Source organism: Eschrichtius robustus, chromosome 6, assembly GCF_028021215.1.
Source record: "Eschrichtius robustus isolate mEscRob2 chromosome 6, mEscRob2.pri, whole genome shotgun sequence".
NCBI classification, from domain to species: domain Eukaryota; kingdom Metazoa; phylum Chordata; class Mammalia; order Artiodactyla; family Eschrichtiidae; genus Eschrichtius; species Eschrichtius robustus.
The window spans coordinates 65,547,291-65,566,044 of NC_090829.1; the positions used below are offsets into that span (position 1 = coordinate 65,547,291).

Genomic DNA, 18,754 nt, shown 5'->3' on the forward strand with positions numbered 1-18,754 from the left:
TGTCCTGAGAGAGCCTGTGTGAGCAGCTCAGGAGCAGGGACTCCACATTCACAAGGGTTTCTACCATTCCCTAAACACAGCCCACCCTTCTCCACCTCTTGACTTCTCAAACATATTTCTTCCAACCAGACAGCCATACTCTGATTTCTACCTGTCCAAATCCTGCCCATCCTTCAGGGTCAACCATGACCCTCATCCATGACACCTTCTTTCCTCTCTCCTGCCCACCCTCAGCGGGGAATGATTCTCCCCTTCTCCCATGAATGCCTGTAGGCTTGGTTCCTCTCTATTAACAAGACCAGCTGCATGATTTCGTGGGTCAAGGCAAAATGAAAACACAGGGCCCCTTGTTCAAAATTAAAATTTCAAGATGGCGACAGCAGAGTGTTACACCAAGTGCAGGGCACTTCTAAGTGCAGGGCCTGTACCACTGCCCAGAACCCACGCCCACTCAGTAGCCAGGTGATTACACTGGGACACTCCAGGGGACACTGAGAGGCCCACTGGGCAGACGCAATTGTCTAAACGCCCATTCAAATCCCCTCCCAGGGAAACTTCTCAATTGCCCACCTTCCTGAGCTGTTTTAGCACTCCAGCACCTCCCTGCCTGACTTCCCACCTCGCCAGCACTTAGCTGAGGGCTCTGCTCCCCCAGCCCTGCCAGCCACTCTGACCTATGCCTACTGCCCCTTAACCCTGAGTCCTGCCTTGTTGATTTCCTCAGGTTGGCCACTAGCACAAGGATCTGGGAAGAATCTGTAGGTGGTTTTCCACAATACCACTATCTCCCTTTCTCCATCTGTTCCTTCCTCTTGCTAGAAGTTGCCAACACATGATCCTCTCTTTGCCAGCATGTTGGTGCAAAAAATGCAGTCACACTCTTGCACATGTTCTTCTCTCTAAGTGGTAATAGAGATACTTACTTGATGCTCGGAATATTACGTGTACTATCTCATGTAATGCTCTCCACAATCCTTTGACGTATGCACTGCTATTGTTAGGCCTTTCACAGATGAGTAAACCAGCTCAGAGGGGTTAAGGAACTTGCCAAAGGTGATAAAGTTAAGGATCCCTTACTCTTAGCCACTGGACTATATTGCATCTGTATAGGCTAACTGAAGGCAAAGACCATATCTTAGTCACATTGTATTCCCTATGATACCTTTTTTTTTGCTTTCGATACTTGTGTGTTATTGGGGTTATTAAGAGTGCCCATTTATCGATAGCTCACCGTGTGCCATGCGCTATGCTGAGCATTTGCAAATGTTATCTCATTAAATCCTCAGCGCCTCTTTACTAGCCAGGTAAAGGCTAGTAAAGTTAAAGTTTCATTGCCCTATTTAACAGATGAAGAAACTAAGGCTTAGCATGATTAAATCTCTAGTTAGGTCACACAGCTAGTAAAAGAGCGGCACCAGGGTCTGTCCTGACTTTAAATGCAGGGCTCCTAATCAAGCTAAGCTGCTCCCACGTCCTTGCCCCACCCCCTTGTCCCTCTTGGGACATCTTGTCCCTCTCCATCTTACTCACCCTGCCTTCCTGCTAGTATTCATCCTCCCACTGACTCAGTCTCCATTAGAATCTGAGTCCTGGAGGCTCAACTGTTACTTAACCCACCGAATGATTTGGCCGCCTATTGCACAATCCCATCACAGGGAAAATTGCCCACATTCCCTGCCCTGGGCCGTAATCAGCTCCTTCAAGTTCAAGTTGTCACCTTCCAAAGTTCTAACAAGAACTCCAGAGGACTTCCCTGGTGGCGCAGTGGTTAAGAATCGTCCTGCCAATGCAGGGGACACGGGTTCGAGCCCTGGTCTGGGAAGATCCCACATGCCACGGAGCAACAAAGCCCGTGCACCACAACTACTGAGCCTGCGCTCTAGAGCCTGCGAGCCACAACTACTGAAGCCCGCGCGCCTAGAGCCCGTGCTCCGCAGCAAGAGAAGCCACCGCAGTGAGAAGTCCGCCCACCGCAACGAAGAGTAGCCCCCGCTCGCCACAACTAGAGAAAGCCCACACACAGCAACGAAGACCCAACACAGCCAAAAATAAATAAATAAAATAAATAAATTTATTTAAAAAAAAAAAAAAAGAACTCCTGAAGCAAAGACTTTTCACATCCATTAGTGTTTTCTAGAGACCAGACAACAAGCAGTGAAGAGACGCTACCAACTGAGAGCCTTGCCGGATTCAAGACAACTGGAGGCTTGGTCCTGTCTTACAGGTCTTCCACTAGCCTCATGCATTTTCCCTCTCAACAGTCAAGAAGTCTAATCAAGGCAATGCATGGAGAAGAATGGCCTCCCTGTTTGTTAGCTTTATTGTTAATCCTTCTGAGAATCCAGGTAAGTCTCTGGAAACTAGGAGAAACTCTCCTGTCCGGTGAGTGGCAAGTGGTCTACCTCCGCCTCTCCTATTAACTGTTGACCCGTCCTTCACTCATGCACACGTGTGCAGGCACAAGTCCTCACTCCTCGGCTATACTGTTTGACTCCCAATCACAAGATGATTCATCTTATTTTTTAACCATTGGTGCCAGTTTTATCTAGTCAGTTAATGATGAGGTGACCTCAAAACTAAGTCACCTGAGAAGAGATGATGGAGGCCAGAGAAGGGTAGCAGGATAGAACATGGATGTCTCTAAATGCCTAAAGCCCAACATATAGATCAAGGAATTGATTTAGTTTATGTAGTTCCTGAAGGGAGAAATCTGCATCCATTGGTGAGGTTACAAGGTAGGCAAGTGTTGGCTCAATATGAAGGAAACTAGTAACTTCCTAGTTACTAGAATGATTCAATAATAAATGGGCTGCCGTAGTGGTGGAGAGATGCCTGTATCTGAATGTCCTCAGGCAGACTCTAGACACTGCAAGGAGGCTCTGAGTTGAGTAGGAGGCTGGCCAAGAGCCCCTCAGCAATCATGTACAGGGCTTAGTCTGAGCTGGGCAGGAGGCAGGTGCTGGGCATATAAGATTGAAAATGACATAGACACTTCTATCCTTCAAGAACCCTCCCAACTCAGGATTGTGTTTCCCTGGACTTGATGCAGGCTGAGGGCAGGAACCACAGCCTACACTTCTCTAGTAGGTGCATGATAACTAGTGGAGTGCTGTGGAGACAGACTCAACAGTGAGCATCTGAGGACAGGAATGCCACCTTCCATCTGTGCATCGTTAGCACCTAGCACAATGTAAGTGTCCAAGAAACAGTTTTGAGTTAATGAGTGTGTGTCCAGAGAATACTGAACACAAGTCAATAAATAGATCCACAGAACCTCCAATATTGACTCACTGTCAAAAGGACCCATTCCAACCCCAGTAATTTACATAATGGATAAAGAAGTGCCCAAATTTATTAAGGTGCAATGAATTGCTTGATTCCAGTGGCCTCAGTATAACCATATGACCCTTGGATGCAAGGCCACAGCTCTTCTGAACAGCTCCATGTCCAAGGGCCCCAGATGGCACACCAAGGGGCTCATTAGAAGATGATGGTTTCACCTCTCATCTTCCTTCTGGTCTGAAGAGAGCCATTCACTCATTTTGAAGATAGCTAATGTTGATGACAGGGCTTTCCTGGTGGCGCAGTGATTAAGAATCCGCCTGCCAATGCAGGGGACACGAGTTCCAGCCCTGGTCCGGGAAGATCCCACGTGCCGCGGAGCAACTAAGCCCGTATGCCACGAATACTGAGCCTTCACTCTAGAGCCCTCGAGCCACAGCTACTGAGCCCACGTGCCACAACTACTGAAGCCCGCTCGCCTAGAGCCTGTGCTCCACAACAAGAGAAGCCACCACAATGAGAAGCCTGCTCGCAGCAACTAGAGAAAGCCCGCGCACAGCAACAAAGACCCAACGCAGCCAAAAATAAATAAATAAATTAAAAAAAAAAAGTTGATGACAAACCAGCAGGAGAGATGAATGTGATTCTCTGCATTGACTAGCATTCCCCTGGAAAATATTTAACCAGAAATAATGTAACCATTTACCTTTTATTTACCTCCTAAACCTGAGGTAGAGATAGTTTCAACACCAACTGAAGTCAACAGGTGAAAGTCTCTTTTGCAAAATTGATTTTTAGGTATTTTCTACTGACTGAAATTAGGTGGGTAAATGAATTTTTTTATTCTTTTAATTAGTAACCAAACAATACATTTTTCTATTTCTTTTGCTTTTCTTCAAATACAGCATACAGCCATGTTTCCTATTGTTAAGAATAATGATTTGCTCACTTTTAGGCAGTGCCCGGGAGCCAAACTCCTCAGCTTTTTTTGGGCCCTATATTCTTTTGGTTTGAGGTTAATAGAGACAAAGTGATGGGGCTAAAGCCAGGCTCCACTACTGTGTGATAAGGGCAAGTTCCAGAACCTCTCTGAGCCTCTGTTACTCTATAAAGGAGGGAAGACGAGAATAGTACAACTCTCATGGAGTTATGAGGATTAAAGCACAATGCCTTTTACAGAATAAGGAAACAATATCATTTGCTCCGATGATGATGTTTTTCTGAGGAGGAGCTCTTACAGCTTCAGAAAGTCCAAATTTCCCCATCTTTTCTTTAACCCTAATATGATTCTCTCTTTTCTTTAACCCTAATATGATTCTCTCTTTTGTGAGACAGAATGTTTGAGTGGGTGTCAAGGCCACGCTAAGCGGTATATAATAGGAAGTCTTCTTCCAAACAAAAGAAAATGGAAGGTTCCCCATAGTTTCTTATATGATAATGAAAGCCTAGAGCAAGTGTCACTGTATTCTTGAGGCTGATTTGACACAGAGGATCAACAGCCAAATGATAAAAAAAAATTTTTTTTTCCTTTAAAGAGTGGAAAGATTTGATGAAATACAAACTATTTTTTTCTATTCTGGGTTTCGATTATGCCTCTTTCCCAGGGCCAGGACTAGGATCCAGCAAGGGATGGGACTAAGGCACATAATTTAATGAGGTGCGACCCTGAAAACAAGCATTTCTTTTCAGGGTTTGGATCTTCCAAGCCAGGTCGTGGTTATTAGGGCAGGATTGGGGGAAAGCTTGCCGAGCCCTTTCTCCACCCAAAGAAGGAAGTAATACCTTGTGCTCACTGTGGTTTGCCATGCTGTGCTCAGGCTAATGTCTCCCAACTTTGGTGCCTCTGCACTGAGTAAAACAGGCTCTTCCAAATGACCTCCACGCAACTGGGGCTCAGTAACCTTCACCTGATGGGTCCTTGGAGAAGAGTAATTTGCATTCCATTGACTGAGCTTCTTACTTTGGAGGTGCAAATCCCAGCCTGTCCCCACAGGACACACGCTATGATCATCTCATATAACTTATAGTTCTTGGCTGATCAGATGTTGCTGGACCAGGTGCGTCAAGTTACTCCGTTAGTGCAGATGGTGTTTTCTCATCACTCTGTATCCAGGCACCTAACATCACAGATGGTAGGTTGTTCAATAAATACCCATAGGAATGAAGAAACACCAGGCTTATCAGAAGTCATTATTCGGCTTCTTAGGGTCTAGGCCCTTTAAGTACCAGAAAGGGCAGAGCCAGGAATCTGGCCCAACGATTTAAACACCAACCACTGCCACTTCCTCCTTGCGAAAACCAATGGTTCCTCTGGCTTTTGCTGACGTGCACTGGTTCACGTCCTGTTTTTCGAGAGGCTGGGTTTCTAGCTCCCACCTGAGCTCTCGCTGCCTGACTTGTTATTTCACCCTCTTCCCCTCCTGTCCACTGGCAGGGCCCCGACAGAACCAACCCCCAGCAACTCTGACCCTGCACTTGCCACGATCCTTCTTGTCCTGGCTCCTGACTGGCAGCTCTCAAGGCCGAGTTCTGCTTTCGAGTAATTTGAATGCATCACCGCCCTAGTGGAGAGCCCTACTCACAAACGCAGGGGAGCTGGTGCCATCCTCGGCTGCCATCTTGGAACTCCGCCATCAGCCGCTTGGGGCTCCACACAGCAAGCACTGCCCAGCGCCCTGCTGCCATCTTCTGGAGGTTGCTGGTCCTCTTCTGCTCCTCAGATCTTTGGGACTGCTCTTCCCAACAGCTCTAACAAGCCCCTGATATCCTCAATACGCTATCAGACATTGTTTTAATGCAGTGACCTGGGCCTCAAAGAAAAATGCACAGATAAGTCATTAAAGTAATGAGACAAATGACCAGAAAACGGAGTAAATGCTTATCTCCTATTGGTATGCTGGAGCCAGGTGGATGAAAGTGACCCAAGATCACTCATGGGAATATACATTCGGTGTGTGAAAATCTTTCAAAGTTTGAAAGTGGTGTCATCAGGCGTGATGAAATACCTATAGCCTCCCCTGGGCATCCTTTGCCACAGTTTTCTTGGAAAACATACCAAAAGATTATCTAGTTTCTTCTTCATTGTCGGTAAGTAAATGGCAACCTTTCTTTTTCCAACTGAAAAAAATTTAAATAAGAGACCATTTTATTCAGCTTGACACCAAAGCTATTTTAGTTTATAAGAATTAGACATGTGGAATAGTTGAGCTAAAACCAAAGATATTCATAAAATACATTAAAAAAGAGTTCTGATGATTTTCCCGTATAAGTTCCCACAAAAGTCAACATGGAAGCAGTGGCAGAGGAAAAGAGAAAACAACTGACCTGGCATGACACACCAGTTAAATGGTAGGGGTAGAAACTGGCATAGCCTTTCTGAAAGGCAATTTGGCCAGAGAAATTAAGAGTTTTTAAAGTGTCCACATCATATGAATCAATGATTTCACTGAGACTCTATCCTGAAAAAAATAATGAGAAAGCCAAATATTCCTGAATTAAAAAGTTTATTACAACTTTGTATATGAGAGTGCTCAACGGAGAACAAACTAAATGCCCAACAATAAGAGAATAGTAAAATAAATTAAAATATGCACAACAGAATCATAGGTAGTCATTATAAGCATGTTTTTAAGTCTATTTAATAACATGGGAAAATATTCAAGTTATAATGTTAAATGAAAAAAGAATACAAAGTTGTACATGAGTATGATTATATTATATTGAATTATATTAAAGTAAGTCTTTGTGTAGAAAAAAAGATGGAAATGCACCAAAACATTAACACTGTTTAACTCTGGGTGATGAGATTGTGGATGAGTTTTGTTTCCCTGTTTATTTATTTATTTATTTTTAAATTTTATTTATTTATTTATTTATGGCTGCCTTGGGTCTTCGCCGCTGCACGCGGGCTTTCTCTAGTTGCAGTGAGCGGAGGCTACTCTTCGTTGCAGTGCGCGGGCTTCTCATTGTGGTGGTTTATCTTGTTGCAGAGCACGGGCTATAGGCGCACGGGCTTCAGTAGTTGTGGCTCGCGGGCTCTAGAGCGCAGGCTCAGTAGTTGTGGCGCACGGGCTTAGTTGCTCCGCGGCATGTGGGATCTTCCCACGCCAGGGCTCGAACCCGTGGCCCCTGCGCTGGCAGGCGGATTCTTAACCACTGTGCCACCAGGGAAGCCCTGTTTCCCTGTTTATATGTGGTAGGATGACAGGTGAGATACTAACTGCTCTTTACTACATGCTTTGTTTTTCTAGCATCAGCAAAACAGGACAATATCTAGTGCTTTAAAAATTGTTGACCATGAAAGATCCAAGAACAAAGATACCAAAAGAAATGCTCCGAGTATAAGACAGAAATGATCAGAAAGGATGTTCAGACAGAACTTTTTTATTCTCCCCCCACCCTCACGTTGGGATGGCAATACAACCACCCCCAGAACAGTGTGGGACTCCTACAGCAGAAGAGACCAGAACCTCACTGCAAGGGTAGAAGGAGAAGAGGGGGCACTTGGGTAGCACAGGGAGAGATCACGTGGCAGGGAGAAGCCCCCTGAGTAGCCGGGTGGCCCTAGAGCAGTGGAGGGGCTATGACAGCAGTATCTAAACAGATGAGCTTGAAGGCAGCCCCAGAAAGCCTCCACAGCCTGGGAGGGCACAGCAGCCAAATTTTCCCAAGCTTAAAGACGGGGGTAGCTCTTAGCTGAGAAAAGGCCTGTGGTCTACAAAGTGTCCCACAGCTTCGGCAAGGTGACCCCAATCACAGGATGCAGGGGGACTGTCTTGCTATGGATCAGATGGAGGAAAGCAGGACATTAGCTAGAGGGTAGATTTGCCTGAGGACCATATGAGACAGGTTACCTGGCAGAAGATGCCAAGGCAAAGGTGGACACCCCTCTCTGACCTTGACAGAAGCAGTACTTGCATAAGTCTCCCCCTCCACACTTTCTTCTAACCCCAGTAGGGAGAAGAAGCGCAAGGGCAAACCTAAATTGGACAGGTTTCAACCCAAGCACGTGGGGGAAGTCAGGTTACCCGGAAGTGACTAGATTACATTTTCACGAAAGAGAGCTCAGAGTCAGAAATCCAATTGTGTTATGGAAAATAAAGTTATAGTGTAGACATCTGAGCTTATGACAGATGAAATATGTACTCACTGCATATATTTTTTGCGATTTTCAAATTTTCAGTAATGACTATATTTTGTATTTTAAAAGATTATTTAAAAGAAAAGCAGAGCATCCACAAAAAGTTGCTCATGAGCTCATGAGTCAAGGTCCTGAAGGAAATGGGGCACAAGGCCGATGGAAAGCCCCCCAGTTCTGAGGATCATCCTGATGGATAACCAGAGAGCCGGGGGTCCTCACCACACCTTCTGAGCCTCTGGCATTAAGGGTCTGTGTGTGAGCAGCTGGGAGCAAACGTGAAAACAGTGCTTATACTATCTCCTCTGCCCATCACAGGCCCCCGCGCTTATCTCCCTCCCCACAGGAAGTCAGTATTGTTAAGCTTCCCTGTAGAAAGCTCCCCCCACCACTTTTAAACCAAGTTTTGTTCTCTGAAGCAATAGCAAACTACAGAACAAATCCACCCCCACACAATGATGACCTCTAAATATTTGGAGAACATGTTGGTCTCCACGTTAAGGGCTTCTCTGCTCCAGGCTAAACCAAGCTAGGTCCTCGGATGATATTTTCCAAGCCTCTCGCCATCCTGGCCACCCCTCCTTGGAGGTCACACCTGGGATTGTCAAGGCCACAACTGAAAGGCAGTGCCTGAGCCAATACTGTGACCTTGTGCTCTGGCTACCAAGACTCACTCTAATTCTGCTAAGGCTGTGAAGGGCCTTAAGGAGGCATTTATGTTCTGAGTGCCCCCCCCCCCACCAGAGTCTCAGCCTGCAGTGCAGGACTCAAACCCAGAGCTTTGCCAAGTGACTGGCTGTCAGACCAGGGCTCTCCTCTGCTGTACTCGTCCACTGGCTGGGGCATGGGCCACAGGGACACGGGGTCACTGGGGACACATGGCCACCGGTGCCAGTCACACTCAGCCACCCAAGAGAGCCAGGTCAGGGTGCATCTGTGCAAGGTGTTGGCAGTGAGGTCTGGAGAGAAGCGGACAGGGAGGGGAGAAGCTCCTCTGGCCATAGAGCTCTCCCGGCCCTGCCACAGGAAGGCAGGAAGGTCTCTCTCCCCATTCCCCACTCCAGGCAGAAATCTCTCCTTTCCTTTCTTCTTTTCTCCGAGGATCTTATCCAAGACTTGGTATCTCCCGTAGCTCTCCCTCCTCACTGGTAAATCATTGGTACCTTTGCTATGTGTGTGGGCCTTGTTCTCCCTCCAGGAGGAGATAATTGTCCCCGGCATTCAAAGATTTTATTAAACTTAAAAGCTTTTGCACAGCAAAGGAAACCATAAACAAGACGAAAAGACAACCCTCAGAATGGGCGAAAATATTTTCAAATGCAGCAACTGACAAAGGATTAATCTCCAAAATATACAAACAGCTCATGGAGCTCAATATCAAAAAAACAAACAACCCAATCAAAAAACGGGCAGAAGACCTAAATAGACATTTCTCCAAAGAAGACATACAGATGGCCAACAAACATATGAAAAGATGCTCAGCATCACTAATTATTAGAAAAATACAAATCAAAACCACAATGAGGTATCACCTCACATGGGTCAGACTGGCCATCATCAAAAAATCTACAAACAACAAATGGTGGAGAGGGTGTGGAGAAAAGGGAACCCTCTTGCACTGTTGGTGGGAATGTAAATTGATAGAGCCACTATGGAGAACAGTATGGAGGTTCCTTAAAAAACTAAAAATAGAATTACCATATGATCCAGCAATCCCACTACTGGGCATATACCGAGAGAAAATCATAATTCAGAGAGACACATGCACCCCAATGTTCACTGCAGCACTATTTACAATAGCCAGGTCATGGAAGCAACCTAAATGCCCATCGACAGGCGAATGGATAAAGAAGAAGTGGTACATATATACAATGGAATATTACTCAGCCATAAAAAGGAACGAAATTGGGTCATTTGTTGAGACGTGGATGGATCTAGAGACTGTCATACAGAGTGAAGTAAGTCAGAAAGAGAAAAACAAGTATCGTATATTAACGCATATATGTGGAACCTAGAAAAATGGTACAGATGAACCGGTTTGCAGGGCAGAAATTGAGACACAGATGTAGGGAACAAACATATGGACACCAAGGGGGGAAAGCGGTGGGGGGGGAGGGGTGGTGGTGGTGTGATGAATTGGGCGATTGGGATTGACATGTATACACTGATGTAACACTGATATGTTATATTAACGCATATATGTGGAATCTGAAAAAATTGGTATAGACGATCTTATTTACAAAGCAGAAATAGAGACACAGACGTAGAGAACAAACATATGGATACCAAGGGGGAAAGGGGGTGGTGGTGGGATGAATTGGGAGATTGGGAATGACATATATACACTATTGATACTATGTATAAAATAGATAACTGATGAGAACCTACTGTATAGCATAGAGGACCCTACTCAGTGCTCTGTGGTGACCTAAATGGGAAGGAAATCCAAAAGAGAGGAGATATATGTATATGTATAGCTGATTCACTCTGCTGTACAGTATAAACTGACACAATACTGTAAAGCAACTATGCTCCAATAAAAAAAGAAAAACTTGCTGAACATCCCTACTTCTCCCCACATGGACCCCACGGCACGCTCAGCTTACAGTAGAGGGCACTCCCTCTGCTGGCAAATCCACAGCACTCCAGGGCCAGCTGTGCCAGCCCCTCTTCTCCTTGGTGCTCACCTCATCCTCTCAGCTGCCTCATTTCTTTGCTGCTGTTACCATGTTCCAAGCTGACTCTGGAGCATCTCCCCAGCCCACCCCCCAATCTGCCCCCACCCGCCCCCTAGCAAGCATTGACTCTGGCAGATTTCTGCCAAAGGGGGACCAGTGATGTCTTAACCTGTTTGTTTTTCCAGGACTGATGTTTGCAGGGGGCTTTTTTTTGGAAACAGAACAGAAGTCATCCCACATCCTTACGCAATTCTTCCACAGGCTCCAACAAATAAAGGGCCTTTGGACCCTCCACCAGTCTGCCTTTTCCAGCAGAGCACCTGGGTTGGGCCTGAAGCCTCCAGCTACCCGCCTGCCGACCTGCCGGGACCTCTCCAGGGCAACCATGAAGTCCCTCGTCCTGCTCCTTTGCCTTGCTCAGCTCTGTGGCTGCCACTCTGCCCCGCATGGCCCGGTTCTAGGTTATAGGGAACCAGCCTGTGATGACCCAGAAACAGAGCAAGCAGCCCTGGCGGCCGTGGACTACATCAACAGGCACCTTCCTCATGGCTACAAGCACATCTTAAACCAGATTGACAGTGTGAAGGTGTGGCCGCGGGTAAGTGACCCTGCTGTGTAGGAGTGGGTGGGGCTCAGCTGGGTGTCTCTAAGAGCCCACCTCCCAGCACAAATGAAATGGCAGAGTGGAAACACCCTGATTCCTCCCAGGAGGGAGGGAGAGGACAGGCGGAGAGAAGAGAGGAGACATTCTGTACTGTGGTCAGGGGGTCTCCAGGAGGGTGCTGGATGGGGGCAGGAGGAGAGGGAAAGGCTTTGAATGATATTTTGAGGATCACAGGTAGAAAGTGTGGTTTTCTAGAAAAACTAGGACCAGAGACTGGATTCTAGTTTCCAAACTACCACTGACTGGAAATCACTTTTCCTTTGGTTCTGTTTCTCTAGATAAAGACTGAGAGTGAATGAAACATGCATTTGATAAGTGCCTACTATGTGCCAGGCCCTTTCACATATATCATCTCCTTAACCCCTCTCTCACCCCACCCCCAGTCCTGTGGGGGTATTGTCCTTGTCTTACATGAGGAAACCAAGGCTCTGACATATTAGGGCATTTTTTTACCCAAGGTCGTAAAATAGTAAGCAACAGGCTAGGATTCAATTCCAGAACTGTGTTCCTTCCTCTACACAAGCTGCCTCCCCAAGAAAGGTACCCACATCCCAATGAGAAATCTTGGCATGAAAGGATTCACCCCCTCACATGCTAGACAAGAAACCAATGCAGCCTGAAGCTGGTGACAATGATGATCAAGCTGGGAAATGTGTGCCTTGGGGGTCAGCTGAGTGATTTGGAGAGGTGGGGAAAAGCCATCCATCTATTGCCTATTTTGAAATTAGATTTTATAGCTGATGAAGGATAATTCTTTCAGTCAACGCTGATTACAAGCCTTCCATGGGCAAGAACCAGTGTCAAGCGCTATGGGAGATGCTAAGTTGACTCATATGAAATAGCCAGTTTTGTATAATAAAAGCAGTCAATATTGGCATTTTAATGATGCAACCTAATACAAAGGTGAGAAAGACATAGTGTCCACAAGAGATTCACAATCTAGGAAGGAAAATAAGGCAAACCTCAGGATGTCTGGACTGACTCACGGACATCTGATCTCACAATGGGACAACATATTTGAAATCAGGATTGTCCCAGATGGATTTTAGGAGTTCTGCAACCATAGTGAAGTACAACGGTGATTCAGAGGAAGCACTGATCAATTCAGGGGAAATGACACACAATGTGCATGTCTGAGGGAAAGAAGGAGCAACACTGCAGTTTTCACTAACAGCAGGGTTTGAGAAACCCAGGAGCCCCAGGCTCCTATTCACTAGCTCTGAGTGTTTTCGGGAAGTTAATTTAGGCATATCTGCACATCATAAAACACAGCTTCCTCCAGGAAAGGAGATTTTGAGGCTTCAGGTGCTAGTGAATCACGCAGAACAGACATGAGAGACAAATAGAGCTGGGCTGAAAGAAAAAATAGCCATACTCGTACCTTCTGGATTTTTCCGGGCTTTATAGAAAGGATACAGAAACAGGTGAACTGGCAGGAACAACTCCAAGGAGTCATACAAGCTCCCCATCACCTCCTTACCCGCTGCCCCTTCCCTCTGTGCTAGTGACTGACTGACACACTGCTTCCTCCATCAGAGGGAGGCTCATGCTTCCCTCTCGTTACCAGCAGGGGGCAGTAGGGAACAGCAACTTTTCATCCAGGCATCTACAAGCCAAAAGACAAAAAGCCACAGGTAACTTTTCCTTTAGAAAGTAAAAGAAAATGGGGAAGGAAGGAAAGTAGATGTTGAGAAGGAAGGAAGAAGTAGAGAGAGGGATGAAGAAGATAAAAGAGAGACAGTAAGTTATTATCCTACACCAACTTACTTTGCTGATTGACTGAGAAAAATCCAAAGCTGACTTTTTCAAAGTCCTGCTTGAAGGGTGAAATTTTTAAAATTAAATAAGTATCAACATTCACTTTTAGCTTCCAGATACAGCTCAGCGTGATGGCTGTGCTTCCATCAACCAGTCCAAGCCCACGCCCCCTTCTTTCTTACCTCTCCAACAGGGAGTGAGTTCAAACCCAGTAGGGGCTCACCCTTGGACCCGCTCAGCAGTATCAGGCTACTCACTTCTGCATTCTCTGTCTCCACAGCGGCCCACGGGAGAGGTGTTTGACCTTGAAATAGACACGCTGGAAACCACCTGCCATGTACTGGACCCCACCCCCCTGGCAAACTGCAGCGTGAGGCAGCTGAAAGAGCACGTGAGTGCCCCTCTTAGGGCGACTGCCGCGGGGGCAGCTAAAATTGCCAATTGATGGCGCCTTCCCTGGGGCTGATTTTTACAATTCACCTTTTTTTCGTACTCCCACCTCCTGCGAAACCAGTGTTATGTTTCAACATCACCCAGTGAAGGAGATTTTGTGAGGCTCACCTTTGACATCCACGTCCCGCCCCCCCCCGCCCCCATCCCCCCAACCGTGAGAAGTGAGAGGTCAGCCCTCCTCCCGGGCTCTCACTGTGGGTTTATTTCCCCAGGCGGTGGAAGGAGACTGCGATTTCAATGTGCTGAAACAGGACGGACAGTTTTCCGTGTTGTCTGCAAAATGTGATTCCAGTCCAGGTAGAGATGATTATTATTCTTATTATAGTTACCTGGTAGAGAGAGTGAGGAGGGAACCTGAACCTTCTGTTTTCAACAGAAGTAGTTCTAGCCACTTTGTTGGTGATGAAAAGAAGCCAAGTTTCCTGGGTTTGGGGACTTTAAAACTGTGTTTTAAGGAGCTGTTCTCATTGGAGGTGGAAATCGCCCCTTGGTGAGAGGGGCTTCTGCAACAATGCCAGCATGGCACGAGCCACCCGAAGGTTTAGTAAGAAGCAGAGAATCCTCCTGCAGCCATTTGGAGCATGTTTTAGCCCTTTCAAATAAGCAGAGCGGGGGCAAGTGCCGCAGAGAATTACAGCCCCGAGCCAAGTTGATTTCTTCGCTCTGTGCGCAGACTCGGCCGAGGACGTGCACAAGGTGTGTCCAGACTGCCCCCTGCTGGCCCCGCTCAACGACAGCCGGGTGGTGCACGCAGTAGAGGCCGCGCTGGCTACCTTCAACGCCCAGAAAAGCGGCTCCTACTTTCAACTTGTGGAAATTTCTCGGGCTCAATTTGTGGTAAGACTGAGATCCTGCTGACAGTTTGGGCAGTTTGGTGGCACTTCGGGAGTGGACGTGGTGAAGCAGGGGTGAGGGACGGTGCAGGGGCAGCCACAGGAAGTCAACGAGGGTGGTGGGAGAAAAGGGAAAGAAAGGGTTCTGAGTGTCCTAAGGACCCTGAGAACCGTCAGCGCATCCCCCACCTAAGCCACTTCAACACAAAACAGCCAGATGCTGTGTGTCCCCAGTTCCTCGGTTCCAGTTAACACCGGGGTGGAAGTTCCCACTTTATCCAGAAGCACCCACTGTAAATTCATGGGTCTCCACATCGCCATCACCCATCACCACGGAACATCTACAGCGCTCTTGTAATTGATACTTACAAAGGCATGGGCATACTTACATATAATGGCAGGATCCTAAAATGCCTTTGAATCACTGAAAAAAAAAAACCTAATTGTACCGTGGTTGGGTTAGCACATTTGAATGCAATGGAATTCTAATATTTCTAATATTTTTAAAAACTGGTATTCTGGATGCCAGCCATGGCGTGCTTGGAAATACACTATAGGCAGTAATTCTATTAACCAGAATATGCGATTCTCAGAACACCCCCGCCCCAGACTATAACAAGTAACAGATATTTTATTATTGTAAGTGTCCATATGCTCCAAGAACTATAAGATAGAAAAGCATAAGTATCTTCTGTACTTTCATTTATATTTTTCATTTGATCCTGCTGTCTAAAATACATGGGAGAGGAATTAATTTCTTTACTTTCCCACCCCATCTTGGAGTAACCTGAGCCGTGGGTCTCAAAGTGCAGCCCCAATAGGGAAGTTGGCAGGAGGCAGGGTTCCCACTGAGGTCAGTGTAAGGTCAGCCTTCTGGGTTCCTGCTTTCTACCTGAAAACTCACCTCTGCTCTGAATGATGGGCAGTGGATACCTGCACCTCCTTCAGGGAAGACCCAACCCCAGCTTCTGTATGCAAGCCCTTCAAAAACCCAGTGTCTCACTGTAAGCCCTATGTAAGCCACTGGGGGCATGTTTCCTGGCCACACAGTGTGGTCTCCGTGAACCGTGCTCCCTGGACTGTGCAATGCCATGGCCCTCGCTACTTCCCTCTGGCCTCTCCTTACCAGCCTTTTTTCATGCTGAGTCACGTTGCTTCATGAAAATTTTCATTTATCCTCATCAGCCTCTTCCAGCTTCTGTTTCTGTGGAGTTTGCAGTGGCTGCCACTGACTGTGTTGCTAAAGAGGTCGTAGACCCAGCCAAGTGCAACCTGCTGGCAGAAAAGGTGAGCGGGCTAGGCATTGGGTTGGTAAAGCCAGTCATGGAACAGAGCATCCTTAGAGCAAATTCGTATCTTGGGGCTGCAGAAAAGAGGACTGCAAAATATGCATTCCCTGTGAGGCTGGGTTGTGCCAGGCCATCCTCTGGGGTGTCATCTCCCCTGCTTAAGAGCTATCACCAGATCTTCTCACCCAATGGAGGCCCCTGGAGTTAGAGAGGCTGTTTCCTAATTAAGATGAGCCATGTCAGGCCATTGGGAGTATAAAGTGTAGATTTTCTAGATAGACCTCTGATATGAAATCTTTCAAGTCCTTAAGCCAGTAATGTCCTCTTCTAGGAATTTAGCCTAAAGAGATGATCGTGTTTGACAGGATATATCTATAAAGATGATTTATGACAGGTACAAAATGACCCCAGAAGATCTGAATGTCCAAAAGGAGGGAATCATTGAATAAAATATGGCACATTAGCAAATAGAAAATTATACAGACACGAAAATTACATTTTCAAAGAATAAGGAATGATATAAGAGAATGCTATCCTTATAGCACGTGAAAAACACAGTATACAAAATGGTGTAGTCAGTGATGCCAGTTTTTAAATGATATTTAATAGTAGTTAAAAATAAGAAAGAAATCCATAGATGTGAACAGAAGTTCTCCTGGGTCACCACCATTTCTGAGATTATGAGTGATCTCTCTCATTCCCAAAGCTTTTCTGTATTTTCTACATTCTATATAAAATATAAGCAGAAACCATACACTTTAGGAAAAGGTTTTTTTTAAAAAAAGGAATTAAGAATTTAAGTTTTTTTCCCTTGATGTGTTGGAGTATAAGTGAAACTGGGAGAGAAGTCCACTTTCTGAACTGGTTCAAATAACTCCTCTCTTTCTGTGGGCAGCAATATGGCTTCTGTAAGGGGATGGTCACTGAGAATGTTGCTGGTGGGGAAGATGTTGCAGTGACCTGCACGGTGTTCCAAACACAGGTAAGGGAGTCATGGATGTACTTGCCCTTATCTTCAGAATACAATGACGCCTTCACCTTTCTGCGGTGCATTAGTAATTTCAGGGCATTTGCTGCCTGTCCTTTTGAGCCCCACCATATAGATAGTGCAAGGGAATGTGAAATCATCAATAAACAAAAGGTTGTTTCAGCCATGCCCTCCCCTCCCACGAACTGGTGGTTACAGGGCAGAACCTCCCTAGTGTGCAATTGGCGAGGCCACGTGTTTTATTTGCTGGCTTGGGGAGCGGGTGCGGGGAGAGGCGGCGGGGGCAGTGGGCGTGGTTTTCTGAGTTGCAGAGTCCAGGTGGCCAGATCTGTCTGACAGCTCCCTGTGGCTGCAGGTGTAGATGAAAAAGAGGGTGACGCTACTCGTGAAGGTTAGCCATAAGGTGGGGTTCTTTCGCTCGTGGAACAGTGTCAGTCTACCATCCCCAACACAACTGGTGAGAAAGGGGCTACCGCAGGCCAGTTACCCCTCCCGTGGAGCCCTGATGACCATCCCTTGTACCTAGGTAGTTCTTTTTTGCCAGATTCCTTGCAAATAAAAATTAGTACCGTGACAGAATTGGGTGGGGTTCCACCTGGAAGGAAGAGAAAGGCAGCTAACCTAAGGAAACGGTCCTCTCTCCAGCCTGTGCTCCCGCAGCCCCAACCAGATGGCGCCAAAGCAGGGCCCCTCACGCCTGCACAGGGCTCGGCTGGGCCAGCGCTTTCTCCAGCTGGCCTGCCCGCGGCCTCCCTGGTGGTGGGACCCAGGGCCGTGGCAGCTCCCCCGATCCCCCCACCGGTACACCCGGCGCACTACGACCTGCGCCACGCCTTCTCGGGTGTGGCCTCAGTGGAGTCAGCCTCAGGAGAAACGTTTCACGTGGGGAAAACACCCAAGGTGGCGCAGCCTAGCGTTCCTGCTCCTGAAGGTCCAGTTCCAGTGGTCCGCCCTTGCCCGGGGAGAATCAGATACTTCAAGATCTAGAAGACGGTCGGAGATGAGAAGGTTTGGCACAGAGAACATGGCCACCGTTTTGTCCAAGTATGGGTATGTGTGGGAGCTGTGTCTGCTATCAAAGCAAGTGCTACGTGTGGTCTAGATTAATGTCAAGTCTTGAATGCCAGCTTCTTCTCATCCTTCGGAGGTCGGGGAACAGAGCGGGTGATAGTTATGTTTGATGGAAGGCATAAGGTCATCAACTTGATTGTTATTGTTTTGATGCTAAGCCACCACCATTGTGTTCTCTTCTTTCTCTTGACCTCACAAAAATAATTGGAACTGTGATTTTGAAAGGTGCTCTTGCCAAGTTTATATCTGCTTGTTAATAAAAATGCCTGAAGGACCTTCCTTAAAAAAGAAGGTTCTAAGCTGAAGTGTGGTCATGATTGTTGCCTACTTCATCCAAGCTCACGTGTGTGGTCTGTCTTTCCAGCAACCACACCACAAGTGTCCCTAATCAAAGTCAAAGTGAAAATAGGAACAAAATAGAACAAAAATCTGCTATATTACTACACACAGGAAAAAGTGAGACTAGGATCTGCTCATAACTCATAAGATCTGATCATTTCCTTATAAGAAAATAATTCTTTTCATTTCATAACGGTCAGAAAATATCGCTAAATTGGGATCAAGTGCCTGAACTTTGTACAGACAAACCAACCATTGGTTT

At 46.6% G+C, this 18,754-nt stretch overlaps 1 protein-coding gene across 1 annotated transcript; it reads left to right on the forward strand.

Moving 5' to 3' along the window:
• The first annotated feature begins 11,422 nt into the window (after window positions 1–11,422).
• Window positions 11,423–18,419, forward strand: AHSG (alpha 2-HS glycoprotein). The gene is made up of 7 exons (XM_068545450.1): window positions 11,423–11,695; window positions 13,800–13,910; window positions 14,185–14,269; window positions 14,646–14,809; window positions 15,991–16,092; window positions 16,990–17,076; window positions 17,728–18,419. Exons 1-7 carry the CDS (start codon window positions 11,483–11,485, stop codon window positions 18,067–18,069), a joined length of 1,104 nt encoding a protein of 367 aa, XP_068401551.1. The 5' UTR covers window positions 11,423–11,482; the 3' UTR covers window positions 18,070–18,419.
• Window positions 18,420–18,754: the final 335 nt, after the last annotated feature.

What these genes read in the sequence shown, in the direction of transcription:
- AHSG (XM_068545450.1), top strand. Translation starts at nt 11,483, where the DNA reads ATGAAGTCCCTCGTCCTGCTCCTTTGCCTTGCTCAGCTCTGTGGCTGC. An exon ending in TTTCTCGGGCTCAATTTGTG is followed by an intron (nt 14,810 to 15,990) that starts GTAAGACTGAGA and finishes TATCCTCATCAG; the next exon opens with CCTCTTCCAGCTTCTGTTTC. An exon ending in GCAACCTGCTGGCAGAAAAG is followed by an intron (nt 16,093 to 16,989) that starts GTGAGCGGGCTA and finishes TTCTGTGGGCAG; the next exon opens with CAATATGGCTTCTGTAAGGG.